This window comes from Lytechinus variegatus, chromosome 17 (assembly GCF_018143015.1).
Source record: "Lytechinus variegatus isolate NC3 chromosome 17, Lvar_3.0, whole genome shotgun sequence".
Classification (NCBI taxonomy): Eukaryota; Metazoa; Echinodermata; class Echinoidea; order Temnopleuroida; family Toxopneustidae; genus Lytechinus; species Lytechinus variegatus.
This window is the reverse complement of record NC_054756.1, coordinates 19,367,826-19,390,957: the sequence shown is the minus strand read 5'-3', so window position 1 is coordinate 19,390,957 and position 23,132 is coordinate 19,367,826. Positions and strand designations below refer to the sequence as shown.

At 39.2% G+C, this 23,132-nt stretch overlaps 2 protein-coding genes across 2 annotated transcripts in view; both read right to left on the bottom strand.

The window, feature by feature from the left end:
- Positions 1 to 1,637: 1,637 nt before the first annotated feature.
- On the bottom strand, positions 1,638 to 3,565 carry LOC121431343. The gene is made up of 2 exons (XM_041628882.1): positions 3,476 to 3,565; positions 1,638 to 3,218 (listed from the first exon to the last, which is right to left on the bottom strand). Exon 2 carries the CDS (start codon positions 2,971 to 2,973, stop codon positions 1,663 to 1,665), a length of 1,311 nt encoding a protein of 436 aa, XP_041484816.1. The 5' UTR covers positions 2,974 to 3,218; positions 3,476 to 3,565; the 3' UTR covers positions 1,638 to 1,662.
- A 479-nt stretch (positions 3,566 to 4,044) lies between these two features.
- The window catches only part of LOC121431296 (cubilin-like), a 32,178-nt gene continuing 13,090 nt past the window's right edge, over positions 4,045 to 23,132 (bottom strand). Inside the window, exons 4-13 of the mRNA XM_041628806.1 lie at positions 20,640 to 20,984; positions 19,039 to 19,374; positions 18,444 to 18,782; positions 17,463 to 17,807; positions 10,109 to 10,465; positions 6,739 to 7,080; positions 6,130 to 6,465; positions 5,533 to 5,874; positions 4,878 to 5,228; positions 4,045 to 4,403 (exon numbers count right to left, since the gene is read on the bottom strand). Coding sequence (XP_041484740.1) covers positions 4,045 to 4,403; positions 4,878 to 5,228; positions 5,533 to 5,874; positions 6,130 to 6,465; positions 6,739 to 7,080; positions 10,109 to 10,465; positions 17,463 to 17,807; positions 18,444 to 18,782; positions 19,039 to 19,374; positions 20,640 to 20,984 — 3,452 coding nt within the window. The remainder of the gene's footprint in view (positions 4,404 to 4,877; positions 5,229 to 5,532; positions 5,875 to 6,129; positions 6,466 to 6,738; positions 7,081 to 10,108; positions 10,466 to 17,462; positions 17,808 to 18,443; positions 18,783 to 19,038; positions 19,375 to 20,639; positions 20,985 to 23,132) is intronic.

The following is a 23,132-nucleotide window of genomic DNA, read 5'->3' as shown; positions in this document are numbered from 1 at the left end:
TATTCCCTTGAATTACTTTGTTACTCATCACTCCAATTATTTTTATTTTGTTTTACTCTTGAATCGTGTGAGCAATATCAAATCTAAATTGCATATCCGTACAGTGAACTTTATAACTCTATGATGCTGGCTGTGTCGTCTAACACACGCGCGGTCGCCCAGAAACGCTCAGACCGGACCCGATATCACTAACGCGCGTGAACACTAGTTACTCGAGCAACATATGCAATCTATGTCAGAGCTGTCAAGCCCAGAAACCATAACATCTCGAGAAACTTGTTTCAATTATTTCATTTTCAACTAAATATAAATTGAGTTGATACAGTGCTAACAAGTCAGTGCCCTTAAGAAAATACCAAGGTCACTTCAACTCAATATAGACATGTCATCAGAAATTTACACGCAGAATAATCATTGTGTAGAGGATTATAATTTATAATTTGTGAATATGGTGAATCCCACTCGAAAGCAACTTGAGATAATGTTTAGACATGAAAAAAAATAAAATCTGTGAAAGTGTCTAAAGAATATAAAAGAAAAAAATAAGCGTTACAGTACTGCTCTACTATAAAAAAATCTTACGATATTTTCACAGCCCCGTATTTTCCTCTATTCATTTTCATTGGCATGATTGGAAGGCGTTTTGTCTGATTCTATTTCAGCTCAAATGTTATAGCACTTATGTATTTTAGATTCCAAAACTTCTTGCCATTACCTGTTATTAATCAGCTATGTCCTCTGGTTCATCCCAGCTTTTGTTATTCATGGACGTTTGCAAAAATATAAAAACAATCCCGGGAGTGGGTGGGGCTTCAAGATCCAAATTTTCGGAGAAACTTAAGAGCGAGGGGGTTTGCGATGGGGGAGCTTAAACATTTTCTAGAAGAAAATTGAAGGATTTCGTGCACACTTTTGGTGAATTTTGCCCTCTCGATCGGCGGCCCCCGGCTGCGTACGGTCATGTTTGCCATCTTAAAGTTTTTATAAGGCCTATATTACATTGGTTTGAAACAATTTCGTTTGCAATAAGGCTCGTAATTTGCTGGAACTGCGACCCTGATCATGAAGAAACACCAGTCTGGGTCAGAAGGGAGGAAACAGAAGGAGCAAAAAGAACTCCAAGACTGTTTAATTCTCAAGAAATTTATTTTTGAATGCTATCAGAAACGCAACTTTTATACTCCATTTTTACACAAAGTCCTTACCGTGGGGGGGGGGGGGTCCCACAGCCTCTCCCACTCGATCGCTACGGTATCTCACACCGTCAAAAATATTGTGCCCCCATTCGGGATTTTGGCCCCCCCACCAAAAAAAAAAAAAACTGAAAATGTTCCGGCGCGCCTGTTCCTATCCAATTAAACTGAATGAAAGTACAAAGCGCATTTCATCCACGTCCTAGCTTGCGATGAAAAGAGCCTCATACACCGCTTTACGTATCAGTCACTGAGCTGCTTCAGACATCTCATATGTAATATCTTACCTAGCTATTGCATTCATGCAATAATTCTTTCCTCGCCAAGTAATAACCAATTATCACAGTTCTTTGAAGGTGAACGGACTACCTTTAGATCAAACAAGAAGTTTTCAACAAAGCTTATTGGATCAAAGTGCTTCCGAAATTTTCTAGGATTGTTCAGTAATTTTGCTCGTTCTTTAGGAAAATTAATAATTCAAATTGGAGTAGATCGAATCATAGTCCTCAGAATCCAACATCTTTATATCACGAGGGCCCACTACGGCATAGGCGTCCTCATTTATAATCACATGATCTATGTGAGAGTCTTTAGCTATGTTAGCCTCAAAGCAAACAGAATTCTGGTAAACTGGGTGTTCTTCATGAAACGTACCTTCTGGGTAAGACCCATTTTCGTATATTCCTTCAGACTCGTGTATCTGTGGAATCGATTTATGTTCATCTTCCTTATCAGTATGAAGCTGGGTATTTCCACGAGGAGATGTGCATATTTTACCAAGCTTTCTTGGGGGTTTCATCGCCTTCGCCAACGTATTTGAGGCAGCACGTCCGCCATAGCCCGTCTTGCCATGTTGTCCATTGCCGGTCCGGGTTGATGTAGCTCTGCCCGTGTTCCCAAACGCGTGATCACTTTTCGATTTAGTCTTCCTGTTCTTTCGACTCTTGACTTCAGAAGCCATCTGCACAGTAGGCTTAGCCGCTATTCCCCCTTCTGGTTTCTGAAGGTCCACGCCTGATCCAGTTTCACTTAAGGTACCATAGACGTTGTCGTTATGCAGGATGTCTTTTCCCTTGTCAACCACATGTGCAGATTTCGGCAGCTCTAACACACCGTATACATTCTTCTCAGCTACTTCCTCTAGTGACTCTTGCTCTTGGTTAAGTTTGCTGGACACTCTCGATTTTAAGTCTGAAGGTGGCCTAAAGTTCAAAGAATCATATTCAAATTCATCGTGGAGATTAGCATCTCCAGTCTCAAATTTATCAGCGCCTCGCACCTCGTTGGTCTGACTGACCGTTTGGAGCTCATTGACGGTGGTGTCGAAATCAGCGGCGATCTCTGCATTTTGATAGTGATTGACCGACTTTTTACCGAGTCCTCTTGCTTCTGATTTGCCATTCACTGTCGATGATCTCATTTGGAATCCCCGTGGTTGACCACTCACTTTCAATTCAGTAGAATTGGATTCGGCGGCTGTAGGTCCGTTGAAACTTGTTTCCTCAATTCCCAGGTCCGAACTAACATCAACATCTGCAACTTGGGTTTCAAGGGTGAAGTATGTGACATCATCGGAATCTGTATAGAGGTTGTCGCAATAACTCGCATTCAATGGTGTGCCCCCATCCCGATATGGCATCGCTTCGTCTATTTGACCGTATTCATGGTAATCGTCGTTTCCGCTCACCTCAGCTTCTTTCGTGGGGCAGGAATAGTGTGGTGGTGGATCTGGGTGATGTATGCCAGTGTCTCGGGAATCCACGCTCCCCGATGGAGGCATTCCATAATCAGAGTGGTTCCACCCACCATATTCCTGGTACTCGTTGCGTACAAGGTCATGTGTGGGGGGGTATTGGTTCGGGTGTCATGTATGTATTAGACCTTCTCGCTGAAGGTTGGTGGCTTGCCAGGAGATCCGGAGTAAGAGGTTGCCGATTCACGGGTCTTGATTCTTGGACGTTTCCCCTGTCATTGTGTTCCTCATGGAATGTCCGAGGCTGGGTAGAGGGTTTCCTAGCTGCTAACCTGCGAGCATGATGAAAGAAGAAAATACCTTGTTTGGTTATTATAAATACAGAAAATAACTTAATTATGTTTACAGGTTCAGATGTCTGAGAGGAAGATTTCCGATCCCCATGATCTCTGTGAAACGTGTGCAAACGAATACATTTGTTGAGGAAGAAATACATAATGTCTCTACCATTTTAAATTATTACATTTCAAATATCGTTAAGTCATTAGCTACGTATACTACAAACAACTTATTATGTAATTATGATTACCTTTTCTTCCAAATGATATATAAGAGGAAAACTATGGACAGAAGAAGTGTCACCAACACTGATGATATTGTCGCTGCATGATTATCCGACATCAAGTGGTCTACATGTTCTACACGATACAAACAAAAGGATAGACAGGTGGGAGAGAGAGAGAGAGAGAGAAAAGCAGAGAGTGGGAGAAAAAAGAGGAAAGTCTATGAATCAAGGCAGGTCTGTGTGAGGGTGTGTGTCAGGGTGTTAAAGTGTGTGTGTGTGTATGACAGAGAGAGACAGACAGAGAGAAAGGGGTGAAATGACATGTGCAAGGGTTTGTAAGTTTGTTTTTGTCAAAGACAAAACAACAGGTAGATTTACATGACTTAATTAACTGCAATTGCAATAAAAACATGGTCATGCCACCTGACTGGTGCTTGTGGCTCACTTTGGAAACTATAGCACATTGTACGTTTATTTAGATACTTATCTGTTAGACTGTTGTCATGTTTGTGCATGCAATATATATGTATTTGTGCATGCAACAAATATGTATTCAAACAGGGGACGAGTCTCTTTTTACGTGTTAAATGTTACTAACCTGGTATTCGGTTTGCAATCAACATAATATTAAACCCTCTGTAAGTTCCCTCCGAAGCCCCGTCGCTGGTAAATCGAATCCAGAGAAAAGATCCTACAGATGTGATGTTTTGCGGTAGATCGGATCCAGAAATATTCGGCCTTACCATCTCAGACATCTCAAATTCTGGGGATTGTCCCTCGAACAGATATAGGATGTCTCGAGATTGTTCAATCTCCAAATCAACGAAATGCAACGAAACTTGATGGTTTTCTGGGGCGATCACCTGCCACATTAGGTCAAGGCTGTTGTGGTACTGAGCTGGGTAATTAGGTGACTTCAGGGATTCTGTTTTCGCGGTATCTACATAAATGACTGCTTAAGAAAACGGGACAATAAAGCACCTGTAGTTAATGACAATGGGGTGGAGACTAGTAAAACGAGTATTTGTAAAGCAAATCCTCATTGCATCATGAAGTTGGGGCAGTTCTCATACAACAGCCATCTTGATGAAATGATGTATTAGGAACCAATATATTAGTTTCATAATTAAAAATTGTATGTTTGGTTCCGGATTACCGATATTTCATATTGCAATCCTGATTTGATCATTCTGTAAGTTGATAAGACTTTTTTATTAGAAATATTGAATTCATTGCTATGTTTAAATAACGCACGAAAACGCGTTTGTTCAAATGTGCAAAGTGCATAAACATTTCAATAAACTATGGTTGCCCTATAATCTTATACTCATGGTTGAACTTTCATATTGTTCAGGTATTGGAACACTTCAAGCTTAAAGATGATTTTAGCTGAATACTTTGATAGAATTATCGTTATTTGACTCACCGGGAATCACGACAAAGAGCGATGCACGGAATACTGTGATCTTGTTTTGAGGCAGGGTTGTAAATTGGATCCAAAGATATGACCCTACAGATGCAATGTCAGTGGAGCTAGATGATGCAGAGAACATGGACAAAGACTCCCTCAGCGTTGAATGTGAATAATTTGACGTCCAACCTTCGCGTAGAGTTACCAGGTCTCCGTTCTCCAAGCTGGAGAAATCACTAAAACTAATCCCAACGCGGTACGGTGATGGAGCAACAACAAACCATGTCACATTGATACTATAGTCGCCATTATCAGGTGAATCCGGTGATGTGAGTACTGCCTCACCAGTGGTATTCAACTGTATAGCTAAAAAATTAAGAATATCGATATTATGTTAGAGAAAGATAATTAAAGACAATTACTACATGCGCAATTTAATCGTCAACAGCTCGGCAAGTGAAGGAACAAAATGTAAAAAAAAATCACATACATTCAAAGTATCCAATATGAAAATAATCAGTCAAAACATAGTATATCATGAAAGTAAACCCTGTTCTTTTTCACCATACTTCAAGAAAGTTTGCTTCTTAAACATGACAAAATTGTAGGATGCCGCCCGGGAAAGTCTTCGATGACCATAGCAAATGTTCATTTGATTTATTCAACCTACTTCGTAATTCAGTCGTAATGTTGACAGTGAATCCAGAAAAGTTGCGTTCATCATCACTGGTGAAATAAACCCAGAGATACGATCCTCTTGATATGATGTCATCTGGACTCGAATCTCCTGATAAAGATGCCAGTTGCGTTGAGCTTGAATAGTCTGATGTCCATCCATCTCTCACCTTAACGAAGTCTTTATTCGACTCGGTTTGAAAGGAGCTGAAGTGAAGTCTAACTTGGTATGCAGGAGGAACACTCACAGACCATGATACATTGAGACTGTTGTAATAATGGTTAGGATAATTGGGAGACTCGATTGTTCTACTCTTCCCATCCTGCAAGTGGAGAGCTGAAAATGAAGAAAGATATCTTTGAAAAAAAACAACAACAGATTTTTCGTTCCGTTTTAAAAAGTGTTTTAATAAACGTGTGACTTAAACTTGCTAAAATGAAATTTGTTAAATGTTTTTCTTGATACATTTTGATCCAAAGACGTCGGGTATTATCTACAATTCCAATTTTCCTCATATTCTTGTAAACTTGAGAAGTATGCAAGAATCAAATGCACACCAAATAAAAATGCAGTTGTATTTCTTGCACTTACATCGTAGCTCAGTCGTCAGAAGTGCCCTGAATCCTTGTGATCTCCTTTGATCGTTAGTGGTGAATTGAACCCAGAGATACGATCCATTCGATACGATATCACCTGGATCAATACTTCCAGACAGATTCCGTCTTTCAGTTGAGCTCGAATAGTCCGATGTCCACCCATCCCTCACTCTAACAAAGTCATTCGAACTGGTGGAGGAGATGAAATGAAGTCGTACTTTATATGCAGGAGGAACACTCACAAGCCATGTTACATTCAGATTGTTGTAGTAATGGTTCGGACAATTTGGAGACTCGAAAGTTCTGCTTTCCCCATCCTGCAAGTGGATAGCTGCGAATGAAGAAAGACATCTTAGCGTAAACATATTTTTTTTCGAATACCCTCCCCCCAGATTTGCTTGTAAAAAGTGTCTTAATATACTTATGACATATACATGTACGTGCTAGAATTGCAACTGGTACATGTTTCTCATGATAAGGTTTTGACCAAAATAGGTTGAGTATTTTCGATTATTAACAATTTCCCTTTTTCCTCATATTCTTGTGAACTTCTGAAGTAAAATGGGCGCCATTATAAAAATGCAGATATATTCACTGCACTTACATCGTAGCTCGGTCGTCAGCAGTACCCTGAATCCATTTGATCTCCCCTGGTCATCGGTGGTGAATTCAACCCAAAGATAGGATCCATTCGATACGATATCACCCGGATTAATGCTTCCACTTAAACGCCCCCTTTCGGCTGAGCTTGTGTAGTTCGATGTCCATCCATCATTCACGATCACGAAGTCATGATCCTCTTCCGTTGAGAAGTTATTGAAATGAAGCCTCACTTGATATGCAGGAGGAACACTTACAAACCAGCGTATGTTAAGATCGTTGTAATACAGGTGTGGGTGATTAGGAGACTGGATCACAGCTACTTTCCCAACTTTCAAATGGATAGCTAAAATAAAAAAAAAAGAGAGATAAATTTCAAATAATGGTTTAATGTTATGAAATGATTTTCAAATACATGGTAAAACATGTTATGATACAGTAACTGTTTTTATTATGACTGATCAGATTATTTGAAAGCATAGATTCACTTCTAACCCTGACAGAGCGCGGGTGGGGTATATTTTTTGTGTGATAGCACTTCTCTGATCGTAACATATTACACTGGTATAGGAATGATCTTCCTAAAACATGTAAAATATATTTAAAAAAGTCACTGCCGATATCAAGCTTTTACTACAAGTTCAAAAAACTTCATTACATCTACCTATATCTGAATAGTAATTTTTGCTATACTACTTGTTACTTAACTGGTTGTATACTATACATTTATTGCTGCTACTTTGTATCAAGAATGCCTGTTTTACGGCTATGTAATCATGTATATCTTGTATCATGTGAAGTAGTTCATGCCAGAGCTTTAATTATAATTGCATGCCAGCCTCTATGTATGCGTTTTTCTTCTCTTTTCTCTTCATATCCCTTCTCTAAGCCCTATCTTTTTTAATGTTGTTTAGTTAATAGTTTTACAGGCAAGTCCCGGAGTTTTTACGCATTCTTCAATGTACATAATTTACATACTGTATTTAAAGTTATATTTCTTGGAACTATATTCATGATATTATTGATTTTTATATTCTTTATGAAAATGGTTGAATGTTAGTCGGAAGAAAATAACTGTTTAAATGAATTGAATATTCAGCCTAGCACATATGTACTGCACATCGAAAAGGGGGTCTAGATCATGAGGATGTTGCATAAAACGCAACAATCAATATTTATATTTAATTGCAAGTAATCGTTCAATATTCGACATAGACCAGTAGACGGACAGTTACTAGTTACGGGATTGTGCTATCATACCTTGATATTTGGTTAGTACTTGTAAATCACATATACTTACAACGTAATACAGAAATCAGGTTAGCTGTGAATCCTGCAGCTAAATTCTGTTCATCACTTATAAACTGAACCCAGAGATATGATCCATTAGATATGATGTCATCTGGTCTCGAATTTCCAGATAGACATGCAAGATGTGTTGAACTTGTATAGTCTGATGTCCATCCATCCCGCACGTAAACGAAGTCATGATCCTTCTGGGTTGAGAATCGGGTGAAGTTAAGCCTTACTTGATATGCAGGAGGAACACTTACGAACCATCGTATGTTGATATTGTTGTAGTAGACATACGGGTAATACTGCCTATTAGGAGACTGAATGGATGCAACATTCCGAGGCTGCAAAGTAATAGCTGTTGATAATAGTAATATAAAACATTTATCGGAGGTCCGACATAAAAAAACATTTATCGGAGGTCCGACATAAGGAACTATATTTACAGACTAAAAATGAAACCTCAAAACTTATGAACTTCACAATAATGTTATATTTCTATTAGTATACACACTAAGAGATAAAGGTAAAAAAAGTGAACCATAGAGGATGATGTAATATCAGCACCCTATATATGGGTTAAAAATTGAACCCTTGGTTAGGGTTCATTTTGCCACCATTTAGGTTTAGAACTGCACGTCTAGCATGTCTAGGGTGCGATCTAAAAGTACTTAGGGTTCATTTCAACATCCCTTGGGCCAATTTCGCATATTTAAAGGTTTATTTTTGCATCTTTCAAGGTACATTTTCCACCACACTAAACCCTACAGGGTGCATGATTGTGCCTTTCACTGAAAGAGTTTTTTTTTTTGGGGGGGGGGGGGACAGCCACCCTTAACGATAAATACCGTGGAAACTTCTCTCACTTTCTGTTTCTCTATCGATTTTTTTTTGTGTTGCTTGCCTTGTTTGGGAGTCGAACTCACCTCGTTTTAACTGCAGTCAAGACCTCTTTCCGCTATGCTAGCTATGCTTTACTGACTAAATAAACTGATGCCAATGGACGATTAATACACAAAATCGATCCTGCTCGAAAATTTGACGGAATAATGCCATATTTTGGTATGTATTTCCACCCTCCCATCACCTTTGTTCTATATCAGGGCTGGATATATTATTTTGAATCTTCTCCATAATTTTTATTTTCAATGGCTGTCGCAAATTGAACTTTTCTCCCTTTCAAATGAAGGTAAATTTGAAAAAAAAATACCGAGGTGCCAGTTCGATGCCTTGGCTTCCTAGCGTTCAGGTTTGACAAAAGTTTGTGTATACGGTTGCTTTTTTACAAAGAATTATAACTCATATGATTCGTTTACTCGTGTTAACGTATCCAATTAATCGGTATTGATCTTTGATAATTGGCTTCATTTTATGTCTGTAACCTTTGAATCAATTTATTTCCATAAAAGATACTGGCTGTAACATGTAAATAATATAATAATCACTTTTCTGTAGGTTTCTATACAAGACTGATAAAGGTTCAAAATTGAACCCCAGTTCGTACAAAGTGTATCAGTGGGAGTGAAATGTTCAACCATATAGTCGAGATAGGGGTGCTAAGTGCAAAATTGCACCTTAAGACTGCACCTTTTCTTAGTGTGTACACAATGTTAATGTAATCCTAATCAACGTCCTTTTGCCGAAACATCAAAGGTTAATTAATGCAAAATATATAAGAACAATTATATAATCGAAATATCAACGGGCCCCTTTAAGCGTAACTGCAAGTCTGTAAAAAAAATGTATTAAAAAAAAGGATTTACATTACATAAATATTACGCGTAGGCCTAAATGTATCTCTTCTATGTTACCGCCCCCTCCCCTGGTAAGCTTATAAAACATAAAAATATATTCAATGCACAATTCATATCAATATTTCAGATCCAAGTTAGAATGCAAGTAGGGTTCTTCTAAATTATTTATTCGAAACAGTGTGATTCATGCTTTGAATCCTTTATCACTATTTTATTAATCAAGTGTGAATTGAACCAAGAGATGAACTCATAATAATGCGTATATTGATAACTCCAATGCATACCTTGGGCACGGGTTGAAATATTAATACTGTACATTTAACTCACTACGAAACGGTGTCAGTCGGGCTTGGAATCCTGTATTATAACGATTCCCATCGTCACTGGTAAATTCAATCCACAGATATGATCCTCTTGATATGACGTCATCTGGAATCAAATCTTCTGATAGAGATGCAACTCTTGTTGAGTTTGAGTAGTCTGGTGTCCATCCATCACTCACGTAAACGAAGTAATGATCCTTCTCGGTTGAGAAACTGGTAAAGTTAACTCGTACTTGATATGGAGAAGGTACACTCACGAGCCAGCGTATGTTGACACTACTGTCGTAAGGGGATCTTGAATACGAGTAAACAGGTGACTGAATGGATGTATGATTCCAAGGCTGCAAATTAATACGCACATCTGTAAGGGAGATATAAAATACATACTGCTATTATGCTTTAAGTGCGGGAATTTGAAGCATAAGTGGATATCCCCCCCTTTTTTTTGGGGGGGGGGCTGTATTTCAAACCTAGATTTCTAACACCAGGCTAGTAAAACATCAACGCCGTTAGTCGGAATCTAGTTTTGCCACTTCTTCGCTTCAAGCAAAATATCAATAATTAGCTGAATAATAGTAATATATCAAAGCGCATAAGCGCACAGAATATATCTTATTCTTCTTTCTCCGCTGATCTACAGCTGGATGCCGTATTGTTGCATACATAATTATAAGAGCACAGAGCACTTCCTCAGAGTAGAATAGGTATCGGTGATACAATACGTTTACACATTCAAGAGAGAGAAGAGAGAAAGGAGGTACGAAAGATGTGGATTTTGTGCAGGAAGAGTAAAAGTTTGGGGTCAGCTTGTCTTGCATAGAAGAAGATAGTTTTGGATGGACAGGTAATAGAATGGATTTAGCATAGTCTTCACAGCAGTCTTGGCAAAATAAGGACCAGATCGATGCAGGAAGGCCTCATTTTCCCACTTCCGCTTGGAGTTCATCACGCTGAGTGTCGAACACATGACAGCTAGCTATGAAGTGGGTGGTGTCTTCATTACCTTGATGACATAGGCGACAAGATGGAGAAGTAGCCTTCTTTATCAAAACTAGCCTGCACTGAGTTGGATAGGTCTGACTCACTAGCTGTGACCTGATGACAACAGCTCGTCTTAGAATTTGGGAGCTACTGGAGCTGGGGTATAGTGCGTTTGACGCTGGTATGTTCCTCCACAGCGAAAGAGTAGATTTTGACTGAATAGCAGCCAGAAGCTCATCTTTAACCTTGTTTGTAACTGCCCTATTTGAGATCTTCTTCCAGGTGATGTAGGAGATGGGTTTGAGCAGAAGGGAGTGAAGATCAGGGAGATTATACTTGTCCAAGATGAGCTGCCAGGACTTGATAGTGGGGGTAGTCTTGGCTACAGCATGTAGAAGAGTCCTATACTCAAATCTAGTGTGGGGTAGGTCCAGTGCTTGTCCAATCAGGAGGAGCTTCTCAAGGTCAACTTGAAAACGAAGAGGAAGTAGCACAGTGAGCAACCTAATCTGCTGCTGTTCTAGGCAGACCAAGGATTTGCTTGAACAGCTCATGTTGTGCCTGGTCAAGTCTTCTCTCCATCCCTTTCGTGTGGTGCAATACGGTTGCTCCATAGAGCATACGAGGGATGCAATAGACCTTCCACAGGGATGCACAGTGTTGTGGTAGAAGACCTCCTGTGCATGCTCCACTTCCTGTAAGCGCATAGAAAGTTTGTAAGCCTTTCGAGATGATCTTTTCTGTTGGGTCTCTCTTGTCACTTGATGTTATGATGCCAAGATGTGGAGGACGGGAACACGTCGATACTGTGTCACTTCCGAGATTCCATGACGGGAGCTGAATTGCATGTTTACCCTTATTGTTGAAAGGTACTACACAGCTTTCATTAGGGTTGATCTTGTACCTCCAACTTTTGGAGTAGCTGTTGGTAACATTCAACATCTCCTGTAATTCACTAGGTGATGAGCTGATCAGTGCGACGTCATCAGCTAGGACAAGGAGGCCGGAATACCTATCCAGAAGTTTGCACCCCAAGTTCTTTTCCCGAAGGACTTTCTCAGGCCGTCGATGAATACCGAGTAGAGGAGTGGAGATAGGACTCCTCCTTGTCTAACTCCCTGCTCTATCTGGAAGGCCTCACTAATGATCCCATCCCAAAGGACCTGGCTGTTAAGATCGTTGTATAAAGACCTGATCATGCGAACATACTGTGGATGGATGTATGATGCATCTAGTTTCTGGAACAACCCCTCAAACTTTATCAAAAGCTTACTCTGCGTCTAATAATGCCACAAAGGTAGGCTGGATGTTGATGCTGTTAAGCTCGATAATCAGTTCCAGGCAGAGTGATGTGAGTATGCACGAGTGCTGTTTCCGAAAACCAAACTGGAGTTATTCCAGGATGTCTTTCAGGTGAAGTGAAAGCTCAAGATGAGGCTTCAATACCGATTCCAGTAGCTTGCAGAGTGAAGATGTTATGGTTACTCCTCTGTAGTTCTTGGGGTCCTGGATGCTCTTGTCTTTGCCATTATGAATTGGATCACAATTCCACTCTTAAGACTACGTGGGGTGTGTGCATTAGCCAAGAACACATTGAAGATTAAGAGTAGCAGTCTCCTAGCAGTTTCTCCAAGGTTCTGTATGTGCTCTGGGGTTATTTCATCTAGACCACTTGCTTTCCCCTTTTTGAGACTACTTATAGCCTCATCCAGCTCATCTGATGTGATGGCGAGGGCAGGCATATAGAGGACAAATACACTTCGTTTTCATGATGGCAAGTTTCATGGGAATGCAGATCTACGCTGTTTTCCTGGGGTGCTTGAGCCAGGTCCATGAAGTACTGTTTCCACCCATTAAGCATCGCTTCCCCTTGGAATGCCTTTCCATCATATTGAAGCTTGTCAGTTTGAAGTTGTTTGCTCTTCTCAGGGCGCTGCTTCTTTATCGGGTGATGGAAGAGCTTTGTATTGGCTTTAGATTCATGCCCAATACTAGTAATATAATAATATATTCATTTATATAGCGCTCACTCTAACAATATATAATCGTTTCACAGCGCTTTACACAGTTATGGAATAACAAAATTATAATAACTAATACATGCAAATATTATTGATTAAAAAGCAGAGTCTTGAGATGTTTCTTAAATACTTCCAAAGAAGGAGAAAGTCTCATATATCTTGGAAGGTCATTCCAGAGTCTTGGGGCACATGTCTGAAAAGCATTATCACCTGCTTTGGTATTTGTCCGTGGAATATGGAGTAGAGTAATGTCCGTACTCGAGCGAAGCCCGGGACGTTCTGACTGATGTAGGCGGATGAGAGAGTCCATGTAGTGTGGAGCTTCATCATGGACAATCTTGAAAACAATGGTCATAATCTTGAAGACAATACGTTGCTTCACTGGAAGCCAAAGCAACTCTCTTAACAGAGGAGTAACATGATCATGCTTATGAGCTTTGAAAAACAAACTTGGCTGCACGGTTTTGGACCCTCTGAAGACGTTGCATCTGTGACGAGTTGATTCCATACAAGAGTGAATTTGCATAGTCAAGACGTGACAATACAATGGCTCGAACAGCATGTTCACATACCTTGGCAGTTATGTAGGGTCTAATGCGGGCTATGTACGAAAGCTGACAATGAAGTCCCCGACAAAGTGCTGAAACTTGTTTATCCATTTTTCAGAGTTGAATCCAACTCAACACCCAGACCCTTAGCATGAGAAACTGGTAGGATGGTCATACCGGACAACGTGAGAGAGACATCTGCTACATATTGCCGGGCTTGTGGGGTAGAAACAATAAGAAATTCAGTCTTGTCACAATTAAGTTTCAACATATGCGCAGCCATCCATTCCTGTAAATTTTCAACACATTTTGTGAGTGATTGAAGAGCTTGACTCAACGATTCAGGACTTCTAGGATCAGCAAATGTATACAGAGAGACATCATCTGCATTTGAGTGATAACATACTCCATCGTATTGTCTGATAATATCCGACATTGGCAGTGTATACATGCTGAAAAGTCGCGGTCCAATTACCGATCCTTGCGGAACGCCATACTGAAGCGACTTCGGTGAAGACAGTTCACAAGTAACTTTACATCTGCTGGTACGACCTGACAGGTTAGAAGTGAACCACGACTGAACATTACCCGTGATGTTAAACACTTCAGACAGACGATTGAGGAGAATGTTATGATCCGCAGAATCAAACGCAGATGAAAGGTCAAACAGAAGAACAAATGCAACATGTTTCTGTCTATAGCCGGAAGGATATCATTCTTTATCCCCAACAGGGCAGTCTCTGTGCTGTGATGTTTACGATAGGCCGACCGATAATCAGAGTTGAGCTGATTCAACTCTAGATGTTCTGAGAGCTGACTAAGAACTGTTTTTCGATCACCTTAGATAAAAAAGGTAGATTCGATACCGGGCGATAGTTTTTCAGATCGTCTCCACCCAAAGTTGGTTTCTTGATGAGAGGCGTGACAACAGCATCCTTCAGTGATGATGGAAACTGCCCAGAGTTCAGTGACGTTTCGACAATTGACACAATGTATGGAAGAAATGTGTCAATATTCTCCTTCACCAACCACACGGAAAAAGGGTCAAGTGAGCAAGATTTGTTTGGCGATGACATGATAATCTTCATGACGGCATCAGCTGACGCGGATACAAAGGCTTATAGCTCTCCTCCACTTGCGGCAGGATTTTCTCCAGGGTGAAGATCTTCCGAAACAGGCGGAGTAGGATCAGTTGAGGGAGAAACTGATAATAAAGCCTCCCTTATCAGTGCAACTTTACTGCTAAAATAAGGGGCAAATCTGTTGGAGAGATCTTGAGCAGACGCATGTACTGGAAGGATTTTCGGAGACCTGTCCAAGAGCACATTCAGAGCGCCAAATAATTTCTTAGTATCAGCATCACTCAATTGGTCATTGTAGAATGATGACTTTGCTTGTTTGACAAGCTTGTCTATCGTGTGGATCTGGTTCAGGTATTTATGACGATTATCAGTGGTGCCATTATTAGACCACACCTTTTCAATTCTAGTATGTCTCGCTTCATAAATCTCATCACTATACCATGGAGGATGAGAACGAAATTTGTGGGTCCTTTTGGTGGCTGGATACAGGGTATCCAGTACTGTAGAGATTGCATTGTTGTAAAATGTAACCTGTTCATCTGCAGTACCTTGAAAAGGAAAGTCCACAAATGTTTCAGCTATCTCAGAACATAGAGAATCCTTGTTGAGGCTACGAAAATTACGGGAAACAGATGTCACATTCTGTAACTTTGGTTTTGCCACGTCAAGTACTCAGCCAAGAAAATGATGATCAGAATATAACTTCTCTCGAATCCAGCAGGAATTCACAAAGGAATCATCATTGTCCTTAGAAATAATCAGATCGAGCGTATGACCGCAGCTGTGGGTAGGGCCCTGGATGTGTTGGCGAAGGCCAGCTTCATCAAGGGATGAGAGAAACTGCATTGCCTCAGGTTTACTTGGAATGTCTACATGAATATTGAAATCTCCGAGTAAGAGGACTTTAAACGAACTTGCAGAAAGTTCTTTCACAAGTTCATCAAAATCAGCTAAGAATTCACTAGTTTTGAGGGAATTCCGCATAGAAAGAGGTGGTCTGTAGACAACCACATAGCAAACCATCCGTGATGGATCAGTAACACAGATATGCTCATAAGTATCATGTCTAAGCTTAAGTTTGATGACAGGCAGGCTGAGTTGAGTTTTGTAAATGACAGCAATTCCTCCATGAGCATCATCTCCTCCACGTGGTGCATTGATGAAAGTATAGCCTGATGGAGTACTCTCATTGACCACCACTGGATCCTCACTTTTCAACCATGTTTCAGTCAGAAACATGATGTCAACGTTGTTCTCTAAGATGTAATCAGTCAGAAGGAATGTTTTGTTCCTGAGTGAATGACAATTCATTCTAAGATTTAATCAGTCAGAAGGAATGTTTTGTTCCTGAGTGAATGACAATTCCATAGATGAAGTAAGAAGCCTGCTATGCTGCTGTGCCCTTGACTGGCGGAATTTACTCCTGAATGCTTTCTTGTATCTCAGGTACATCTCATGGATCTCAGTGCACTTGGGTTTACCTGCCTTCTTCCACTGCCTCCATCCTTGAAGAGCTGCTTGGTAGGCTTCTGAAACTTCCCCTTTTCCTACGAGATGGATTGCTATGAGGAATTTCAAACGAAGTTCTCAGTATTGCATGAACAAGTTCCTGGAGGAGTGACTCGGCCAAGCTAGTGTCGACATCTCCGTCAGAGATCTGGCAGAAAAGATTAGTTGCCATTTCTTGTGGAGCGTTGTGGCCCAGTGGATTAGTCTCCGGACTTTGAAATAGAGGGTCGTGGGTTCAAATCCCAGCCATGGCGTAGTTTCCTTCAGCAAGAAATTTATCGACATTGTGCTGCACTCAACCCAGGTGAGGTTAATGGGTACCTGGCAGGAATTTATTCCTTGAAATGCCACCGCGCTGTAAAAGGCTGCGGGGCTAAAGCCAGGGTAATAATATCCAAGTCCTTTGGAAGCGCATAGAGACCTTATTTATAATGTGTTATGTGCTATACAGGAACTGTCTATTATTATTATTATTCTTTCAGCGGGTTGGTGTACAAATCAAGTAAACTATCCATGCTGACCTGGTCCCACTTGACTTTAGTGGGAGAGATCATTTTTGCTTTAGCTAAAGCACTCTTAGAGGCTTCTTCTGTAGCAAGGATTTGCCGTACACAATATTCCACAGTCACTAGAAAGTGGTCAGAAGTATTCAGGGTTCTTCTTCACTTATTCTAAGGTTCTGGAATTGCGGGAGAGTTGTCTCAGGTATGAGAAATACGTAAATACAGGATTTATTTTTTCCATTGTCTGATTGGTAGGTGTATTGTTCTCCAGTGCAAAATGCTTCTGAATCATTTTCTGGGTTTGCAAAACGTTGAAAACAAAAGTTGAAAAATTAACGTCTACCAAATCCCCTTATTGCATAGATCGGTCATTAACCTAATTGGAATGATTTACATGCATCGACAGAAACAATATGGAAGCATCTTCTGAATGATTTTGCCAGATTAAAAAAAATAATTCAGAAGAACTTCATTTATACAAAACAGTTTCATTCTCTTTTTCACTCCTGCTTCTACTTCTTTATTTTCCTATTCAATAAAAAAGGGGGAAAAATAAATAGATCATCCGATTAACATCCTCCATGGATCTAAAGTCAAAACCAACTCGCAACTCGCCGGGGGGGGGGGGTCAAAACCCCATTTACATCGCTATGTCTAATCTTTTGTAAAATACCCATTTGAAATTCCGGATTACATGCAATAGATATTTCTTACCTCGAAACATTGTGAGCCGTACATTGAATCCTGTATCAACATTATGTTCATCGCTGGTGAACTGAAGCCAGAGATATGATCCTCTTGATACGATGTCATCTGGCCTCACATCTCCTGATAGAGATGCAAGTTGTGTTGAGCTTGAAAAGTCTTCTGTCACTCCCTCACTCACGTTTACGAAGTCATGATCCTTCTCGGTTGAGAAACTGGTGAAATGAAGTCTCAGTTGATGAAGAGAAGGAATACTCACAAGCCAGCGAATGGTGACGTTGTTGGAGTAATTGGCTGGGAAATCAGGTGACTCAATGGACACAGATTCCCAAGGCTCCAAATTGATATGCCTATCTGTAAGCAGGTAAGTAGGAGCAATACAAAAGGACTTATATCTTGGTTTACTCATATAATGATTGAAACAGATAATTCGTGTTAGAAAAAAAAAACAATCCATTTTTCAATTTCTCGCAGCATTTACCATTCCAATGATTGATTTAATGTACATATTCATGGTGGATGATAATGATGGTGTAGTAATTAATAGTACTGGTAATTATAACCATCTATGAGACCTATGTTATTTCTAACACCCTTAAGTTTAAATTAATAATTGATAAATATATCTTTTTTTAATTAAGTAGGCCTAATTAGTAATCGGATAACTTTTTGCAGATATTTTCATTACCTTGTTTTTTTAAATATTTGTTTAAAGCATTTCTGTTCTGTATCGCAATCCAAACTCAAGTTAACTGTAGGTCTACAAACGACGTTCTCTCCATTACAGAAATCCATGAATGACCTAAGTTGAACTTTGATTTAAATGCTTCTACAGGATTAATTTAATGAACTAATGCATTAATGACATATTAGTATATTATAATCAATGACCAAATTAGGCTGAATTAAAATGATCTATGATCCTTTTTCTCACTCCTCATCTGTCATTTTTCTACTTTGATTCAAAACATTCCAACATTTCTAACTCACTTTGAATCGGTGCAAGTTGGGCTACGAATCCTGTCGCATTAATTAAGTGATCACTTGCGAACTGAACCCAAAGATGTGATCCATTTGATATGATGTCATCGGGAATCGAATCCCCTGATAGAGATGCCACTCTTGTTGAGCTTGAATAGTCTGATGTCCCTCCATCTCTCACCCTAACGAAGTCATGATTCTCCTGAGTTGAGAAACTGGTGAAGTGAAGTCTCACTTGATATTGAGAAGGTACATTCACAAACCATCGTATGTTGATATTGTTGAAGTACGGGTACGGGTAATTAGGAGACTGAATGGATTCATGATTCCAGGGCTGCAAACTGATATCTGTGAGCAGTGGAAATACGAAATATATCTCATTATGCACAGATAAATTAAAATAATTATTTAAAAAATTGGTGGTCGTGATCAATATGTTGATATTTTTGCTCGCTCGCCTTGCTTACTAACAACTTGTTATACATTTTGCAAAATACGCCATACCTGGACCTTCTACATTATTAGCTCATTACGCCACTTGTTGAGACTGCCAGAGGCGTCTGCTTTTTTTCATGTTTGTTTTTGTCAATTATTTCACACTCACTTCGGAATGTTGTAAGTTGTGCTTCGAATCCGGTACTAGTAACCCAGTCATCACTGGTGAAATTAACCCAAAGATATGATCCTCTTGAAACGATGTCATCTGGATTCAAACCTGACAGAGATGTCACTTGTGTTGACCTTGAATAGTCTGATGTCAATCCATCCCTCACGTGAACAAAGTCACAATTCTTCTCGGTTGAGAAATGAGTAAAGCGAAGTCTTACTTGATATGGAGAAGGAACACTCACAAGCCACCTTACGTGAGTTTTGTTGGTGTAGTTGGATGGATAATTAGGAGACTGAATGTATCTTACATTTCCAGCTTGCAAACTAATAGCTGTATATGGAAAATGAATAAAAAAAATAGCCTTTTATAGCCCACAAATATTCATTGAAATTGATCTCTCGAAAAATTGTATTAAAAAATATTATGTAGTCAGAATATAGGGCCAGATTACTTCGGCAATTCCAATGCAGTCAAAACCTTATTCTTTTTATCCTAGTGTCCTGCATACTCTCATCATAATAGTAAAGAGATATAGAGAAATGAAGGGAACAGATTATTTCAAATAATGAGGAAAGGGAGAAAGAAAGGGAAAGACAGACAAGCGCGGTCCTTAAAACCACATGCAATAAAATGTGAAGTAAACCTATCGCATAGAGATGATTAGTGAACAATTTTGAGAAAGGTTGTACTATGTCTCGGAGAATTTAATCATGTGACTCATGGAATTTGTTTAAATTATAGAAATGTCGTCTGCACCATTTTTTGATAGCCCCTGAGTAGGTATATCTTTATTTTTTCCCTGACTTACGGCTTTCATGAAAGGAGAAGTTCACCTTTAACATAATGTTTATTGTACACATTAAAAAAAGACGTTGGTGAAAGTTTAAGGTATAATCCATAACAGCTTTAAGAAGCCATAAGAATTTTGGTATTTTACTTTGTGACGTCATACGCGAGAGCTTCTCCTCATGGTTAAAAATGAATTGAAATGCCTTAAAAAAGGAAACGTTGTTTTATTGTATCTTTAGTATTTCAACAGATTGATAATTTCACACCCACTACCGGAAGAACATTTTTGTTTCAGTCATCATGAAAAAATTCTAAATGTCTGCATTTCCTATTGAGTATGATTAAAACAGTTTGATGCCATGGTCACCAAGAAGGAGATATCCATAAATTTGAATCCGTGATTCGCTACACAAAATAGAGGTTATAACCATTACTGTAGACAGAAAGTGTTTTACTTTTATTTCGAACTAATATAGTTTACCTATAATAAGATAAAGACACCACAAACGATGTAATCAACTCATATAGCCTTTTCCGCCGACAAGACTCATACGGATCTTGCAAAAAACTATGCCTGATATCGACGGAAATCTCATTCGTTTCCTTGTCGATTTAGCATGCCATTTTTACATTATTACCTTCACCATTCGAAATAGGCTAAAGTAGACCAGATTGGTTGAATATACCGTAAAAACAGTATTTGCATTAATCGTAAAATATTTCGAAACGTTAAGTGGCCACTCTCTACACCTTGATATATAGATACAGATGTTTAACAGATCGAATTCAAATTAAACTTAGCTTACTTCGGATCTGAGAAGATGCAACAACCTGAAAGATGTCCCTCCGTTTGCCAGCGTTACGATTGAATTGTACCCACATATACGACCCTTGTGATGTAATATTCACCGGGAAAGATGTTGCAGATAAATCCCATCTTTGCGTTGGTACAACTTGATTCAATGTCCATCCTTCGTATACGTAAACTCCATCATTGCCATGATTAGTTTGGGTTGGATCAAACGTAATATAAAGTTGGATTTGGCTGTTTGCAGGAGATGTAATGTTCACCAGAATGTCTCCATCTTCAGGATAATCATTGGAGTTTAGAGAGGTTTCTGGCTCAGCCGTTAAATCGATAATCGTGAAGGCTGTGAAGATGGGGGGAAAACACGAAATGGCATAGTAAATGTAAATTTAGAAATTGCAAACTGTTAATTTATGCCTCATGCATTTGAAATCTCAAACCTTGTATATTGAGTTTCTACAGCTACCCGTCAGCTTGGCCATGTTGGCGCTGTTTCCTTTTGTAGTCTAGATGATCGGTGCAAAAAACAGCAAGAATTGGTAAAAGCATGAAATTTGGCTGATAGGTAGAGAAAATAGTGCTGAACATTGTTAGCAGGGGGTGCCAATCTGACCTCTTCTCGTATAGCAACAGTTGCTAGGTAACATATTTACCTTGACAACCACCATTATTTGGGTGTTATCTACATTTCAAAAACTATATTTTGATTTCGAAGCTCCTATTTTACAATGACATAATTCCAACCACGTATAGCAACAGTTGCTAAGCAACACATTTTCCATAGTAACTATAGATAATAATTACTTAACACAACATCTGGACATAATGTTTGAATGAAAGTGGTTAGAAAATTGGTCAATGTTTTTTTTTTTTTGCAGGAGTTTCTGCATTTTATTCAGAAATCAATGATAAATTATCATGTTCACATGATTGAATGAATACAAATTAAATGTGACAATTTAAAAGATACAATGTAAATAATACAATTAAGACTGATAATTAAATCATACCTAAGCATGTGATATAGTTCGGTAAAATACAGGGGCCAACTATTATAAGCACAGAGGTGCTTGAAGCAATAGCAGCCAGGAGAGGGGGCTACATGAAAACCATCATAAATTATATTTGATAAATTGATCGTCACGAAATATAAGATTTAAATAAATATATATATTGGTAGAAAAAAAATGGTAAAAAGAAGTGCAAGTGTGTGCATGTGGGTGAGTGCAGGTGACTCTGGAGTGAAAAAAATTGACCAGATCCCTAAAAAGTTCAGAGACAGTCCAAATAATCATAATGCCTGCAGGCCTAATCTTATCTAGGTAACAAACCTAATTTCGATATACATAATTTTACTATTTTTGCATACTCTTTACTCACACATGACAAGGCTAACACACAGACAATCATAAGTGGGCCATTGAATGTGCATATAAGATCTCTCTTGTTATGAAACTGAAATAGGGTATTGTAGTGGATGTAGCATGGAACACTCGGAAAAACACCGAACCTTGGGGGGAAAGGGAAGCTGAAATTTTATTGACATTAACTAATCGCTCCCAATGAAATGACAAACCTTGGGAAGTAATGGCGAGTAATGCATACGCACTTGTCAGTAAAATTATGATATCATATTGACTGACTTGAATATATATGTACAGTGGACCTGAAAAAGCCTCAAGAATCATTTCCTGTATATGCACTGTAGAGCATGTACAGTAGACCTGAAACAGCCTCAAGAATCATTGCCTGTATGTATGTTGCGCCTTTTTTATTTGATTATAATGCTGGACAGTTGAGTCATTTATTTTGCAATAGTTTCTATCTAGATAATGAAGAAAAAAATATTTACATAATGTACAACTGTGCAGTTTCCAGTAGTTTAGGACTGTGTGCACCATTCTAGCGAATGAATAGAACGTACATTCTATGTGTTGCACATGCCTTCACAGAGTTGGGCATATATCTAGTCCAAAATTTAGGTTAAGACTGTCTGGATTGATTATAAGTCGGTAAAAGCAAAACCACTGTAAAGCATGCATTATGCTCGACAAAGAATATTAGAGGCAACAGAGGAATACATCAAGAAAGTTAGAGCCATCATCATCTTCGGTGTAACAATGAATTGCTCGTCAATCAGAGTGTGAGAGACATTTCTCCTCATAATGACATTATATAAGGTGATAGTGCAATCAGCAAATTCATTTCCATCTGAGTTCTGAGTTGGACATGTAAAAATGTATTGGAGGTATTTTGAAGGAAGACGCATATAGAACTTAATGCTACTGTTCTGTGCTGGGGTTTTGTGGTCGAGTATGGATCACGTCCAGCCAATCTGGGGCCTGTTGCAGAAAGAGTTGCGTTTAAACGCAAGTCCCGAACACGGGTGCTTTATTGGCTGAAAATCAAGTTGCGCAAGATTTTTTGAGTTGCGTTTGATCGCAACTCTTTCTGCAATGGGCCCAAAATATCACAAGTGCGTCATATGGTA

Coding starts and splice junctions, on each gene's coding strand:
- LOC121431343 (XM_041628882.1), bottom strand. CDS start 2,973: ATGCCTCCATCGGGGAGCGTGGATTCCCGAGACACTGGCATACATCAC.